This window comes from Sinocyclocheilus anshuiensis, unplaced genomic scaffold, assembly GCF_001515605.1.
Source record: "Sinocyclocheilus anshuiensis isolate Anshui unplaced genomic scaffold, SAMN03320099.WGS_v1.1 scaffold42, whole genome shotgun sequence".
Taxonomy (NCBI): Eukaryota; Metazoa; Chordata; class Actinopteri; order Cypriniformes; family Cyprinidae; genus Sinocyclocheilus; species Sinocyclocheilus anshuiensis.
In genome coordinates this window covers 247,214-264,685 of record NW_015546057.1, presented here as the reverse complement: position 1 = coordinate 264,685, position 17,472 = coordinate 247,214, and the positions used below count along the sequence as shown (strand labels likewise).

General features: G+C 38.3%; 1 protein-coding gene across 1 annotated transcript in view; it reads left to right on the top strand.

The window, feature by feature from the left end:
* The first annotated feature begins 1,428 nt into the window (after positions 1-1,428).
* LOC107699334 (copine-5) overlaps positions 1,429-17,472 on the top strand; it is a 197,210-nt gene continuing 181,166 nt past the window's right edge. The window contains exon 1 of the mRNA XM_016500558.1: positions 1,429-1,695. Coding sequence (XP_016356044.1) covers positions 1,586-1,695 — 110 coding nt within the window. The 5' untranslated portion in view covers positions 1,429-1,585. The remainder of the gene's footprint in view (positions 1,696-17,472) is intronic.

Genomic DNA, 17,472 nt, shown 5'->3' with positions numbered 1-17,472 from the left:
TGTTTGGGAAACATACTGAACTTGTTCGCTTCGGCTCTTGGGAGCTGTCCACACATCGGTGGTGCTGAATTTACACACATTCCTACAATTCTAGGTCAGAGCTTTGCATTTTTACACTAAAATAATGTGAATTCACAATGGATCTTTGTTGGACAAGTGACTTGATGCTTTTGATTACTAATGCAATGGATAGTGCTACATATATCTTAACACCCTGATGCATTCAATATGAAAAAAGGAAAAATAATCTCAGTATTTCAGTATCTCTCTCTCTCTCTCTCTCTCTCGCAAAATTATGGACGCATTTTGGGAGAATTACACATCTATCCTGTGCAACAGAGAATAGGGGTGAATATTACAGAGGTACTTCACCACTTTCATCAGCTTTATCACAGAATCAGCCTCATTAGTGTAGGGTTTGCATCAGATGGTTAATAGATTATAATGTAATGTAAATGCAGAATAATGTAGAGGAGACAGAGGCGAACATCATGGGAGCAATATTTCTGAGTATGAAAAAATTCTGGCTAGATCCAACTCTAAGTTCTGATTGGATGAGCAGACTGACACACACACACACACACACACACACACACACACACACACACAGGTTTGTTTTTATGGTTTATGGGGACTCTCCATAGGCGTAATGTTTTTTATACTGTACAAACCGTATTTTCTATTGCCCTACACCAACCCTACACCTAAACCTACCCCTTACAGGAAACTTTCTGCATTTTTAGATTTTCAAAAAAACTCATTCTGAATTATTTACTGAAAATACACTGAAAATGTCCTCATAAATCACCTTCTCGTTGTAATACCTATGTCATACCCATGTTATTATACAAATTTGTGTCCTCATAAACCACATAAACATACACACACACACACACACACACACACACACACACACACACACCTGTGACTAAACATCAGCTGAATTCTGTGTTAATGTGACAAGTTGCTATGGCAACCTTATGGCAACTATACGACATAATAATTTGTTTATTTCATTTATTTTCTTTATAATTAAAGATTTAATGCTGGTATTTTATAAAATATAGTCAGTAAGTCGTTAAAAAATTTTTTTTTACCACCAGTGCCAAAGAACAATCAATAAAAACTCAGACCCCGTATGGTATTGCATAAATATATAGATTAGAATGGTGTCCTTTGGCACAACAGGATTTAGATTCGTCTTTTATTCAGTTGTAACTCAACCCCCACGCAGCGCTATAAGGAATCGCGTATGTTGAGTGTGCTGGAGAGCGCAGTAGTACGCATGGGCGTGTTGGAGATAGTAGGGTAGGGTTGGAGAGCGCTGGATGCTCTTAACGAGCGCACATGTAGAGCACTTGATGTGCAGAGATCTTTCTCTCTCTGGTGATAAACCGCAGCTGACCACCCGATTCTCCAGCACAGTTTTGAGAGACTTTCCCCCGACTTTAACCCCATTCAAGTTTCTTGAGTTGTAGGGGGGCTCTTCATTAATACCCTGGCCTTATTAACTCCGGGTTGGTCCGAGCGGGACCGTGAAAGCCTCCGCGGGGCTCCGTGGAACTGCCCTGAGCCGCGCGCTCTGATGGAGGGAGACATCATGGACAAACTCGGGGACATGGCTTCGGTCTATGAGTTCGACCCGCTGACGGGGAACATCCCCGCCACCAAAGTGGAGATCACAGTTTCGTGCAGGTAGGACAAATTGATAAATAAACAAAATAAAAAATGCGCGTGCGTTTACGCCTCTGCCAGAATAAATCCTGATTCAGAATATATCAGCCTCGTTCATAGTGTTATTTAACCTAGAGAAGTTAACTGAAAACTTATAATTCTGTCGGGAATGGCACTCTAATGAATTTAATCTTTAGACGTTGCGTAAAATAGTAGAGCATAAAAACAAAAACGCATAGGCCTACATTTATAACACAGAAAACGTTACATGTCGTAGAGATGATTTGCATGCGAGGATATTTGTACTCGTTTGCAAAAAGATTTTTATGAATTAGGAAGTTTCTGGTTAGGGGTGGGGACAGTTGCCACTACCAGGCAACCAATGTATGCATGAATAAAACACAATGCTGCCTGTTTAAAGTGTTAAAACTGTTGAATAATTTCTCATTTACTGTACTGTATACAGATAATACGCATAAACCAGTATTGTGCATTCTACATCTCGTTTGCCTCTCTTACTCTTACACACACAAGACTATTATATGGATTTCTTTATGCAAAAGTTCACAGTTGTGAGTTATTGGTAAGGGATACGTGTAAATGCATGTGTTTTTCTCTGTGGAGACGCTAGAACATCTGTGGTGGATGTATAATATGCTCTGTTGCTCTGCTCTCATATTCATTGAACATTCTCGGCTTGATATTGTCACGGGCTACTTCTGCTTTAACTGATGCAACATGCATTTTTGTTGTAATATTGTGTTGGGTGGTAATGGACTAACCGTATCTGGATGATGTAATCAGACTACAAACATCAAGTTGGTTATTTTAATTCATATTTTCCTGATGGTGTCCCTAAATTTTAAAAGAGCTGCCTGAGCCAGAGGTTGAAAGAAGTTCAGCGGACCTTCATGAGATTTTTGAAAGGGTAGCAGACAAACACAATCCCAGCAGCTACTTTAAAGATAGAGCTGTCTCGTTCCTCATTTGACTACATACAGAAATAACTTTCAAGGAGACACATGGAAAATATAACTGAAATGCAGTCCTTGCCTTTCAAAAACAGCAAAAATATATCCCCATCGCAAACTTTCCTAGTTCAGTAGTCTAAATAGAATGAAAGGATGGCTATTTGGGATTATTATACAAAATTTTGATGGAAATTATTCTTGCAGTGAAAAACAATAGTTTATAATAATACTATCTTGCTATCTTACAATATGAATTTCTGTAATTTGTAATCAGCTGTACATTACATTTCAGAAGGCAACACTATATTCTTTAAGATTTTAACTGTAATCACAGCAGTACAATTTCCTTCCAGTTTCTTGATTTGTAAATCCAGTATGAAGATTAGCCTAAAATTCAAGCAACGTTCAATATAAAAGAAAACTGATCAAATATGTAATCGTGACTGATTCAAACATCAAAAATTTCACTCATATGAATATTTATTTTTGTGATAAAAAATGGCATTCTGGAAGTGGCAGTCTTTTGTTCACAAGTATAAAGGCATTATTTAAAAATGAAATCTGAATTCCATTGTACAAAAGTGATGATACATGAGTCAGATTCCTAAGAGATGATTAATTGCATTTAAATGAAGACGAATCTCTGTGGATAAGTGCAATTATTTTGTGTGAGGAGGATTTGTCTTGATTTGAAGTTACTTGCAGATAAAGGAAGAGCGAGAAGTCATTTGTTCACGGGTGATTTATAACTGCCTGCACCTGTGGTCCGTTTATCCTTTTCCTGTCTACTCCAGCATGTATTGCTAACATGCCATTGATAATTAGTGGACAATATTGATTTGTAGAACCCTTTGAGGATGAACTATGAGTGAAAATACCAATGAATAATAAGTGTGAAATCCTTTGGCTAATCTCCAATACTCTTCTATTATATGAGCCATACAAAAGCAGCATTTTATTTTCTTTGAGAGCCTGGAGTTAGAATGAATACCACGAAATAATGCTATTTCAGCTTTTATGCAATTATTTCAACATGCTTAATACAGCACGCTATTCCACTTGTTTCATGAAACAGGAGCTTCATTTACCCTAGAGACTTCGACTGGCATTCCCGTCACATATAGAGCCGAGAGCTGTTGTCATAGAGTGACAAACAGAAGAATCAGCAGATTAAATCTATAATGGATTTAACTAAGTTTGCATTCAAAGGCCCAGCCAAAAGACTCCATTACATCTGACTAGTCGTGTGACGGTTATGTGGTTTGTAAGCTAAATGAAAACCCTCTGTAGTTTGGATCACATGGTGGTCTTTCAGTTTAACCTCTTTCATTATCAATGAGATGTTCTTCTAGTGCATATGTCATTATGATGACTGGACATAATATGGCGGTGGCTTCCCAAGCAATCCCTGTGCAAACAGGAGACTGTTACCACTTTTCTTCATTCAACATTCATGCCAGATTAACAATTAATTCGGGTACTTCTATAAATGTAAATATTAATGTTCCCCATAATCTAAAACACTCAACCCACCCACTTTCTGTATATATAACACATCCAAATCTCTAATTGGCACCAAGAAACACTTTGAGCTCATCATACAAGCCATATATTTGTGTGATCAAGAGCGTTGCTTGCTTGTGAAGAGCATTTAATTTCTTAGTTTTTTTACTGTAACTAGACATGTCCTGATTTTAATCGCAAGCGTTAAATTATTCAACATCTTTTCAAAAGACGCTTGAAAGGGATGTAGCGCAAAGATCAAACTTTTGTGTTGATTTGTATTTGTGCTTTTGAGTGCCTTCAGAGAGACAAGGGGAACGCTGTGATGATTTTCAGGTGCACTCTGGGGTGTAGCCCCCCTTGCTTTGTTCTTTTATGGTTTGTAAATACTTTATCTGTAAAGTGTAAGATTCACTAGCATCTAAAGCGCACAGTCTACATTTGCCACCAGAGACCGCACCAGTTTTATTACCCAAGATAAACACAAACATACCTGCAATACGGTTCACAATGCAAAGAATCCCCTCTGCTTTCATATTCTCTGTGCATTGTGGGAGGCGTGATGTTTGATGATTGATTGCTTTCAGCAGCCAATCAAGATACAGATAACCGTCAGTGTGAAATGTCAGCATGTACCTGGGGACAAATCTCTCAGAGCCATTACCCTCTCCTGTCAGCTCTTCAAATCACCCAGATAAGGTGATTCACTGGTCTTCTCTGGATTCTGGGGAAAATAAAAATTACGACCTGTCTTTTGTATGCAATTACTGTGATTTTAGAGCAATTACTGGTTGGCTCATTAAAATCCCTGTCACAATGATCAGGCATCAAAAACCTGTCAGAGAAAGACCCTGACCTGGGGCGGGTGAGATAAGGCTGGGATTACTGTAGCTGGATAAGGCGGAGAAGCCAGATTACACCACACGCAGTTCAAGATTTTTCAAGTGCTGTCGACAAAGGGAACATCGAGCATCTGTTTTCTTTATCAGGAACATTGCTGTCTAATCACAAAGATATGTTGTCATCAAAAGCAACACCAAACTGCTTTATTGACCTTCACTTGAGCTGCGTCCCAAATGACACACTATACACTATGCACTTATACACTATGTACTTATGCACTATGTACTCAACCATGTATAGTATGAATTATATAAGGTTATTTTTGTCATTCATAATCGGAGTCTGATAGCCCCTCCCCCTTCAGTATGTAATTCAAGCTATGACAGTTGAGTGCATGAAGTGTTCAATATTCCACACTTCGTTTTTTTGGTTATTTAAGTGCATCATCCGGGTATTTAAAGTGCACTTTTTCTTTTTGGAATTTTCAGTGTGAACGCACTACTCGCATTATTTATACTACAGAACGTCATAGACTAGTGCGTAAGTACGCGATTTGGGACGCACCTTTGAAGTCCATAAAGTCTGCTGTGTTCCGCTTTATAATATTATATCATACAATACACTATATGATTTATAATAATATAATATAATATAATATAATATAATATAATATTCCAAATTCAAAACATCTCCAAAAGGTGATTAAAAACATTAGAATAGAATAGAATAGAATAGAATAGCATAGATCTCTTTTTATTTATTTTTATTTTTTGTTTTACTATTTCCCCAACGTTGCCAGCCAATGCCAGCATTTTTGATAATTTTCACAAAAGTTTAATGGCACCAAGAATATTCTGTTGTATGAATATCTGAACATGCAATATATCAAAACAAAGAACACAAAACAAATGTTGCTTCATGCAATCTTTTTTATCAACACTTGAATGTGGGTACGTGTCATGAAAACAACAACAACAACATTTTGAATTAAAAGATGAGAAAATGGTGTTTGAAAATGGTGATCAAAACATAGATGGAGTCAGTTGCTTCCATCAACACATCCAAAGCTTGCACGGTCCTATACCAGTGCTTGGCTCGACATTTCTTTCGGTGACATTTTGATTTATGTGCTATTTAATGTTTGATGATTGCGTTATTTTACATATCCATCTGCTTACGGTATATACATGATTGCTCGTTTCTGCTTCATCTTAACTGTGTCAATCCAAATGTTCAATGCTCTTTCAGAAGATGTGTAACAGCGCCTTATACCGTACACCAGTGAAAACGTCTCAGGTTACATATGTAACCATGGTTCCCTGAGTAGACATCCAGCTATTGCTGTAGCTGGATAAAAAGAAGAAAGAAGCACTTTGAAAGTTAAAACACGAAGACAATAACCGCCCGCCTGTGACAGTATATGGTTTATCTGTGTTCTTCAAGCCATCTCGGGTATTTTCATAATAATCAAGTATATGTATAATCCATTGCTAATTGAGTCTTTAGTGAAGGGATAATGCATGGCTAGCTGTGCATTAAACAATTTTAATGCACAACTTGGAGGCCAAGAACCACCTGACGAGAAGTGCATTAAAATTGTTTAAAGCACAGATAGCCATGCATTATCCCACCTATACCATGGTCATTTGCCAACATTGACAAGTTAAAGCTGTTAATGTTGTTTGCAGCGCAATATTTGACTGGAAGGGTAAAAATGACGGTTATTTTCATCAGTTACATATCGTTAGCGCTAGCATTCTGCCCTCTTCACATCAGACACAGAGATGAAAAAGTGTGGTAAGATCACATTTAAAAGTGGTTGTTATTATTAATAATGTATCAATGATTTTGAAAAAGTAACAAATTAATACCACTGTTTGAAATAGCAGCTGTTTGAGCTGCGCGTGCTGAAGCTGAAGAGCTGAATCAACACGGTAAACTGAAGCGTTTTGCTGGCAGCTTATTTAACTAAACTCCACATATGCATCACAGAACTCATGACGCTCCAGGAAATTCCTTATATGGACAAAGACATCCAGCTATTGCTGTAGCTGGATAAAAAGAAGAAAGAAGCACTTTGAAAGTTAAAACACGAAGACAATAAACGCCCGCCTGTGACAGTATATGGTTTATCTGTGTTCTTCAAGCCATCTCGGGTATTTTCATAATAATCAAGTATATGTATAATCCATTGCTAATTGAGTCTTTAGTGAAGGGATAATGCATGGCTAGCTGTGCATTAAACAATTTTAATGCACAACTTGGAGGCCAAGAACCACCTGACGAGAAGTGCATTAAAATTGTTTAAAGCACAGATAGCCATGCATTATCCCACCTATACCATGGTCATTTGCCAACATTGACAAGTTAAAGCTGTTAATGTTGTTTGCAGCGCAATATTTGACTGGAAGGGTAAAAATGATGGTTATTTTCATCAGTTACATATCGTTAGCTGCCAGCTTATTTAACTCAAGGAAACGCATCATATATTCAGATATAATCAGATATTTATACAACATAAATATAATATTACAACTTATATATGTACAAAATGACGCAGTTATTGCGTGCTATAGTCAGAATGTGTGATCCTGTTGTGGATGCGCTCTTCCCATAACAACGCGCTGAAACACGGCAACTAAACCCAAATAATTCACAACGTTTTATTATAATAACTTTCTCATTAGAATGTTATATACATGATATTCCCAATCATAGTTATTAATGTTGTGCACTGCTGTTTGAGCTGCGTGCGCTGAGCTAAAGATGATCACCGGTACCGCCTGTGACAGTATATGGTTTATCTGTGTTCTTCAAGCCATCTCGGGTATTTTCATAATAATCAAGTATATGTATAATCCATTGCTAATTGAGTCTTTAGTGAAGGGATAATGCATGGCTAGCTGTGCATTAAACAATTTTAATGCACAACTTGGAGGCCAAGAACCACCTGACGAGAAGTGCATTAAAATTGTTTAAAGCACAGATAGCCATGCATTATCCCACCTATACCATGGTCATTTGCCAACATTGACAAGTTAAAGCTGTTAATGTTGTTTGCAGCGCAATATTTGACTGGAAGGGTAAAAATGACGGTTATTTTCATCAGTTACATATCGTTAGCGCTAGCATTCTGCCCTCTTCACATCAGACACAGAGATGAAAAAGTGTGGTAAGATCACATTTATTTGAATGAATAATAGCATTTTTATCAATCAAGTGAGAGAGAGAGAGAGAGAGAGAGAAAGAGATGACAGTTGTGTGAGCCTACCTGCGTCTGCATGTCTCTCTAACTTAACCAAACGCATTCTATATGAGATAAATCAGATATACATCAAATAAACACAATAATACAACGTACAATTGCACAAAAGGCTGCAAACGAACAGCGCGCATCTGAAGTGTCTCTGAAGGAAATAATGCATTATTTATCGGCTTTAAGATATCGGACAAATTTTCTTATCGGGCCGATACCGATAACAGAAAAAAATGAGCATTTATCGGCCGATACCGATATGGTGGCCGATATATCGTGCATCCCTAGTATTAATATAGAACGGTGATTAAACTGACTTGGAACTACTTGTGCATTAAACGGTTTTAATGCATACCTGTCAGCCAATCAGAATCCAGTATTCAGACAGACCATGGTATAATACAGTATAGAATATATTTTCTGCCCCATTCTGTGATAAGACGCCACATCAGGTGACAAAATGAAGTTTTTCAAACACTTGACTGATGTTATGGAGTGAAAACATGTTATAATGTTCTCTTGTTCAACAGGTTTAGAAATGCTTTAACATTGCAAGTAATTGCAAGGGAAGATGTTTGGCGTGTGTTGCTTTTTCAAATGCAAGTTATAAGCAGGGAGGAGTAGACTCATGGGCATGCACAAACAGAGCCATTTCAAAGAGAAATAGAAAGCACTGAAATTACTTAAAGGCAAAACCAGAAAAAACAGGCAATTCACAAGCACGTATTAAACTGCGTTTGTCGTATCAAACGTTTCAATATTATATTGAGAATTGTGGCATGCCTAATTCCTATAGAGTGGTTTGTAGCTTAGCTAGCTAGATTTTTTAATAGCTTGCCGCAAAATACGTACAGAACGTTTATTCCCCTGGAGAAACCTGGGTTAAGTGAAAGGTAATGATTTATGGATCGCACCTTGTAGGATTGAACCAACAACAATTTTCTGGATATCATTCACCACTACAAGTGATCCATTGAGCACTGATGCTTCATTCTCCCACCTCACAGAACCTCATATTAGGCAACATTTTCTGAAACTTCTGCTGTTTGGTTCAAGGTCCCTTAAGAGTATCTTGAACATTGGATTTATTTCTGTTCACATGTGTTTTACTACTATATAGTATAGTAATATAGTAATAATTTAGCACTTTCTCCTGTTTTATTGTTGGCTTCCTCTTTTCTGATCATTTGGAATGAGGATAAAAAGACAAAAAACAACAACATGCAAATAAGTTCAAACATTAATTCAATATAAATTTTTTCCAGAATATTATGACATTCAAGAGGTCATTTTGAAATCTTGATGTCAAAATCCAGCATTTTTCCAAAAAACCCTGGCGCCTAAAGGGTTAAAAATCTTAGTTTGTGTTCTACTGTAGAAACAAAGTCACCTACATCTTGGATGCCCTGGGGGTAAACAGATAAACATCAAATTTTCATTTTTGGGGTGAACTATCCCTTTAATGTCTATGGTGGTTATCGACCTGATCAGACGTGAAAATATGTTGTGGCACTATCTGACCACAACATCTGACCACAACTGACGTCTGTATGACGTCAAATTTTAGCAATTTTTTGCAAACATTTCTTTGAATAATATGACCGTAAATATGAACTCACGATTGAATGTAACATAAAACAAATGATTACTTTTCATTAAAATCTTTATTAATGCCAATAATGCTTACATTTATGTGTCTTTTTGTTTGCTCGGGCAGCCATGTTGCTGCTGTAGCCGGTTTATGCTGAGATAATTCATACCCCTTCGTTTGAAGTGTGGTCCTGAAAAATCTGCGTTTGAAGTGCTATCTGGCCCTTCCCCTTACCCCTACCCCTCCAACCAAAAGAGAATCGAGACACCTCTACCCCTTCACGTGAACGCGCAAAACAGAGGGGTAGGGGAAAGGGGAAGGGCTAAGGGGTAGAAATGGGATTGGGCCTTAGTATCTCCTTCGATTTGCGCTGCCCTCTGCTAAATACTGAACCGAGTGGGTGGCTTTCAATCTTTTAAGCCTCTCTGCAGATAGTCTGTGAGAGGCCGTTAGGAAAAAAAACTCTCTTTATATAAAAAAAAAAACAAGAGGAATGGAGAGAAAGTTGGAAGCAAAGAGGACGTCTTTGAGGTGAGCAATGTCGACAGCCTGCCCACATTCGACAGTCACTCTAATGACAAAAACATATTCAACAGACAATCCGCCATGAAGATGCAGTCCACTGAAGCACTGAGGAAGTAAACAAGAAAAAACTCGAACCAACAGAATGAAATAGATTTCTTGAAACAGAATTTTGGTTGTCATCGCCGATAAGGATCACAGAACGATTGGTGTTCGAAGCGGAGGCGGTGGCAACTTCGGAAACCCCAGCGGAGATCTAGTCTGGCCTGAGATGTTATGATCACAAGGAACATTGATTTTTCTGATCCTCAGAGGTCTGACCCATGTTCCCTGTATTCTAACGCGTGCAGACACATGGCAATTGTCAATCTTGCCTCAGTCTCTCACAAATAGCTGTTCAGTATGGCTGACTGGTGCTTTTTATTGGTTTTTCTGATGGACGTGGCAGAGATGCCATAAATAACTTCATCCAATTGTTAATTTTCTCAGTCATGGTTGCCATGCCGGCAGAGAACCTGAGTTTTCTTCATTTTGATTTGAATTAGAAGAGCCACTTAACTCTACTGATTGTTTTCTCTTATAAGTGATTTCGGAAAGCATTCTCTGCAAATCCATGTCAGGCTGGAAGCTAAATTCTTTTGTTATTGAAAACATCATTCTGTACTCTGGGTGTGACCTTGCAGTGGCTTTCTATATTCCATTAAGCTGAAGAAATGTTAGTGCCTCTTTTAAAGATACAGCTTGACCTTATTAAGCTTATTAAGAACTGTATACATCCAGATTGAGGAAAAGGGCTCAGAAAATCACTCTGGATCCATCACATCCAAGCCATCTCCTTTTTGAACTTTTGCCATCTGGTCGGCGTTACAGAGCACCGAATACCAGGACAGCCAGGCACAAGAACAGTTTCTTTCCCCAGGCAATCTACCTCATGAACAGTTAATGTTCTCCCATTGTGCAATTAAAGTATGTGCAATAACCTTATACTTATTTATCTCCCTAAATCCCAGTACATCCCTACAACTTTATTTTATTTTATTCCTATTCTATCTTTTTTTTGTGGTTTATATTTATGCATGTGTATTTTATTCACATCTTATTTTTATTATCTGTGTGTTGTTGTTGTCTCCGTGTACTGGAAGCTTGTGACACTATAACAAATTCCTTGTATGTGCAAACATACTTGGCAATAAAGCTCTTTCTGATTCTGATTCTGATTAGTATTGATTAACCAAGTTTTTAAGTCCAGATTCAAGGTAATTACTGTAGCGTAAGTCAAGGCCGTAATCATGTCTTGAACACTTAATATTAGTTTTATAAAGTATAAAGAAACAGTAAGAAATTCTAGGTCTAATTCTAGTTGAGAAATAATCATATTTGCAAATCACACATTTGTGAATGCACACATTCACTCTTATTTGTATGCCTAATAAGTCGAAAAAGCAAAACATTTATTTTCTCATCACATCCAGTTAAAAATTGCATGAATCATATAAATTATACAAAATTTTCAATTCGAAACAGCAAAATTTGAGGATAAAAAGTTGAGTAGTTTGCATCACTGGATGTTACCGTCGGTTGTCAAATAGTAAATATTTTGCTACTTCACTCTTTAAAATGGTGTTTAAAGCTGAAAAAACGCTCTGCTTCTCTGAACCGCCAACCCCGTGCACTTTGTCCAATAAGTAGGCTTCATTCCCTCAGATGGCAAGAACTGGCTGAAATGAACAGATCTTATTGACTGGTTTCTAGGATTGGGAAACAAATACTGTACATTCTTGTGTCGTCCAATACGTAATGAGTGAATCTTATGAGCTGGTTCTTTAGTGAATCAAAAATATACAGTGTGACCAATATAGCCTAACTCCTGAACAAACGACTCTTATGAATGGTTATTCATATGAATCAATCAGCTTACAACTTAATGTTAGCTATGTTGTACTTATCCTGTGAAACTACAGTTTGACAAAACAGCTCAAACCCGCTTGTAAGGAAGTTAAAATAGCATGGTTGCATCAACAAATTAATTTTTATATCACTTTTGCATTTAATATCGGGTAGGTTTTTGTGTTGGGTTTGGTGTAGGGGGGTATTTGCAGTACGAGCGACACTCCTGGACATTTGAATTCTGAACTGCCGCAATACGTACCTGAAGCAACGTAATAAAATCTCCACTCATTGGATGTTTCACTTTGAAACTGCCTTGAAACGTGCAGCAAGTTATGTAATATCAGTCTTGCAGAAATTTCGCCACAAGTACGTATTCCAATGAGCCTGGATTGTAAAAAGTTTTTATTGCAGTATTACCAACCTAATCTCATGACGAAAACGTACCTGTGGCAAAACGCGAAATACGTACCAATAAGTACATATCACGGCAGTTTCCAACAGAAACAAACACTAGAGGTGGTAAAACAGCGAACACTTATAATCATTTTCGTACACAGTTATGATTACAGCTCCATATGTTTTGCTTTCCGGACATGACAAGCTTGCTCAGTAGCTCAGCCGGCACGGAATTGGACTTAGGATGCAGAATCCTTGGGTACGAATACCATGAAAAGCATGACTCACAATGAAAGAGCTGAAAGATAAGAGATCAAAAACAAGCTAAAGCGGCATGCTTGCGACTGCGTTTTTATGTCACATTCGCTTTTGTTCATACTATTGGGTAGCAGGACCTCCATGGTGATCATAGAGGAGCGTCGGCTCTCCAGCTCTCTCTCCTGACACTCCAGCACCTGAGACAGACTCGAGCCAAAGCCACAGGGGGTGTGCGGCGTCTGAAAGCAGACAATGAGCACGTTTACATGCACACCAGTAAGCTGATAACTCACAAATATCAGCTTATTAAAATAACCAGTTTTCCCCATTTACATGCACATCAGTAACCTGACAACGCAAGTAAGCTGCGTTTTACATGACTTTATTAATAAATCAGGTTATTTCCCTTAAGTGACGTCAAAATACAATCATCTGCGTATCTGACTCCGAGTATTCCATATATTGTCGGTTGGGATGTTAAAGAAAGCTTGCAACATGTCAGTGCAAATCTTACAGCTCATATATTATCCTCCCATGCAGTTATAATGCAGCATTTTGACTGAACCACTTCTACTTCTGCTGCACGAGATGAGAACACTTTTATCATTTTCTGAGGCATGAAAAAGTCTGCTTGTGTGATATATTTCCTTCTTTCTTTAATGCAAAACGTTTGCTCTGTCTAGATGCGCTTAAATCTGCACTAAGGATGTGTTTCTGTCACGTATCACACATGCGCACTTCAATAAGCCGACAGAAAGTGGGTTATTGTGTTTACATGCTGCGCAAAATCAGGGTAAGAGGCAAAAAAACTACCTGTGTCGACTGGTTTATGCTTATACCGTTTATGACCTTACTCCGATAAAAGAAAATGGGTTACCACGTTTACATTACCACGTGCGTTTTTGGCTTATTAAGCATAATCGGCTTAATAACGTGCATGTAAACGCGCTTACTGTGAGGAAAAACTGGTATCTAGATTTGTCAACAAGTTTGGACATACTAACTTCTTTGATGTGTCTTTGTAACCTGAAAGGCATAGTTCAGCAAAAATTAAGATTCTATCATCATTTACTCACCCTCATGTCATTCCAAACCGCATAGACTTTCTTTCCTCTGTGGAAAAAACAAAGATATTTTGAGAAATGTTTTGTGGTTTTGGCCATACAATAGAAATCAATGGTCACCAAAACTGTTAGGTTATCAAAATGTCTTCTTTTCTGTGTGTTCAGCAGAAGAAAGAATGTCATACAGGTTTGAAACAACATGAGGGTTATTAATGATGTCAGAATGTTCATTTTTGGGTTAACTGTCCCTTTACGTGAAGAATGCTGTTATAAAACTTTGTGTACCGATCTAAAATTACCTATAGTGTTATCATAGATTTCAGGTTCACGTACTGCAAACCATAGTGTTGGCTTTTACTTGCTTCCTGTCTAAGTAGGTGGTTTTTGGCCAAAATAACCTGCAGTGTGGATCAGACCTTATGCCAGAGAATATAGTTTTAATGACTTGTGAACTTCCAGGCATAGTCTGTGTTTATCACTCTTAATCGCTAATGGCTCTTTGATGTGCATCCTTAATTTGTGACAAACACGAGTCGCTCTTTCAATAATCTTTCTGTTTCTCTGCTATCCAATTGGCTTTTAATGCACTTCCTCCGTTCCATCTGGCTTTGACTCATGTGCAGAATCTCTTCCTTTCTCTGTCAAAAAAAGGATCTGCCTCCTGTTCTTTGTGGCTAAATTGACCAAACGCGACTGGCCGTGTGGACTCTTTCTCAAGCTGATAAATGCTCCGGGCCGAGCGAGAAGACTGTGAAACTGAAAGGAATGCCAACTGTGGTGGCATAATCATTCGCTTTTGTTCATTCTATTGGGTAGGTTTAGGTGTAGTGCATATGGTACATTATTTTAAAACGTCACGAAGCATTAGAATTATAGCGCCATTCAGCAGACTTTTCAAGTCAGAACCGGGTGACACATATAAAACCAGCGTCACATAAAATGTACCATATGTATGTTCATCTTTTCCAGGGAAAAAAAACTAAACACTCTTTTAGCACCAATCAGTGGACATTTCACATCGAATATGTCACGAAACATACATGGCGCTATGCATTTTGCGTCTTTCAAAACAATTCCCACAGGTACATTTTCGTAATGAGATCAGGCTCAGTATTACAGTACAACAGTGATAATCCAACACTCAGCACGTTTACATGCACACCAGTAAGCTGATAACTCACAAATATCAGCTTATTAAAATAACCAGTTTTCCCCATTTACATGCACATCAGTAACCTGACAACGCAAGTAAGCTGCGTTTTACATGACTTTATTAATAAATCAGGTTATTTCCCTTAAGTGACGTCAAAATACAATCATCTGCGTATCTGACTCCGAGTATTCCATATATTGTCGGTTGGGATGTTAAAGAAAGCTTGCAACATGTCAGTGCAAATCTTACAGCTCATATATTATCCTCCCATGCAGTTATAATGCAGCATTTTGACTGAACCACTTCTACTTCTGCTGCACGAGAGATGAGAACATTAATCATTTTCTGAGTCATGAAAGAGTCTGCTTTTGTGATATATTTCCTTCTTTCTTTACTGCAAAACGTTGCTCTGTCTAGATGCGCTTAAATCTGCACTAAGGATGTGTTTCTGTCACGTATCACACATGCGCACTTCAATAAGCCGACAGAAAGTGGGTTATTGTGTTTACATGCTGCGCAAAATCAGGGTAAGAGGCAAAAAAACTACCTGTGTCGACTGGTTTATGCTTATACCGTTTATGACCTTACTCCGATAAAAGAAAATGGGTTACCACGTTTACATTACCACGTGCGTTTTTGGCTTATTAAGCATAATCGGCTTAATAACGTGCATGTAAACGCGCTTACTGTGAGGAAAAACTGGTATCTAGATTTGTCAACAAGTTTGGACATACTAACTTCTTTGATGTGTCTTTGTAACCTGAAAGGCATAGTTCAGCAAAAATTAAGATTCTATCATCATTTACTCACCCTCATGTCATTCCAAACCGCATAGACTTTCTTTCCTCTGTGGAAAAAACAAAGATATTTTGAGAAATGTTTTGTGGTTTTGGCCATACAATAGAAATCAATGGTCACCAAAACTGTTAGGTTATCAAAATGTCTTCTTTTCTGTGTGTTCAGCAGAAGAAAGAATGTCATACAGGTTTGAAACAACATGAGGGTTATTAATGATGTCAGAATGTTCATTTTTGGGTTAACTGTCCCTTTACGTGAAGAATGCTGTTATAAAACTTTGTGTACCGATCTAAAATTACCTATAGTGTTATCATAGATTTCAGGTTCACGTACTGCAAACCATAGTGTTGGCTTTTACTTGCTTCCTGTCTAAGTAGGTGGTTTTTGGCCAAAATAACCTGCAGTGTGGATCAGACCTTATGCCAGAGAATATAGTTTTAATGACTTGTGAACTTCCAGGCATAGTCTGTGTTTATCACTCTTAATCGCTAATGGCTCTTTGATGTGCATCCTTAATTTGTGACAAACACGAGTCGCTCTTTCAATAATCTTTCTGTTTCTCTGCTATCCAATTGGCTTTTAATGCACTTCCTCCGTTCCATCTGGCTTTGACTCATGTGCAGAATCTCTTCCTTTCTCTGTCAAAAAAAGGATCTGCCTCCTGTTCTTTGTGGCTAAATTGACCAAACGCGACTGGCCGTGTGGACTCTTTCTCAAGCTGATAAATGCTCCGGGCCGAGCGAGAAGACTGTGAAACTGAAAGGAATGCCAACTGTGGTGGCATAATTGGATGTGTGTGGGACAGTGGGACACCCCTGTGCTTCTGTCTGTCTCATCTAGGCACGGGCCGATTACCGGTTTCAAGGTATACCGCGATTTGAAAATGTCACGGTTTCAAAACCGCTAATATTTTCCGTTATACCGTTCCTGCGGTATGCGCTGTTTTTCATGACTCCTCAAAGACTTAAAGTGTAGGAATCCCTCAGGTTGAGTGCAGTGTAGAGAGTAACGACCCTCCTCCTGTTGGTGTGAGCGAGCGGTCAGTCACGTGTGTGTAGGATGGCCGAACTTAAGGAGCTGCCCCTGGAACTTACGTGATCGGCAACCGGCCGTTTTTTGTCTTATTGCAAGCAACTCATCTCTGTTCTGGACTTGCACAAACTGTGTTGCAATGCAATCGTTTTCCAAAATGTAATTTATGTGAAAATATGAAGTCTGTAAAAGCCCGTTAACACAGGCCAGAGACGCTGAAGACGGACGCACAGAGAAAAATACTGTAATAGGCAGATCACTCACTGTTCATGATGCACAAACTATTGGAAGAAAATCCTCAATATTGATTTGGGGGTTTATATGAATGTGTTTCTGAGGGGAGCTGACTGTCTTCAGAAAAGTTTACGTGGTATTTTCTTTTAATCTCGTCTCTGTATAGTTCATATTAAATCAGTGTTTCAGCACAGAGCTGCTTTGTTTACAGCGGTAACCAAGGAAACACTATATCTGGTGTTCCAGAAGCGCCTCCTGCTGTCAGAGAGTGAATCTGCATCTCATTC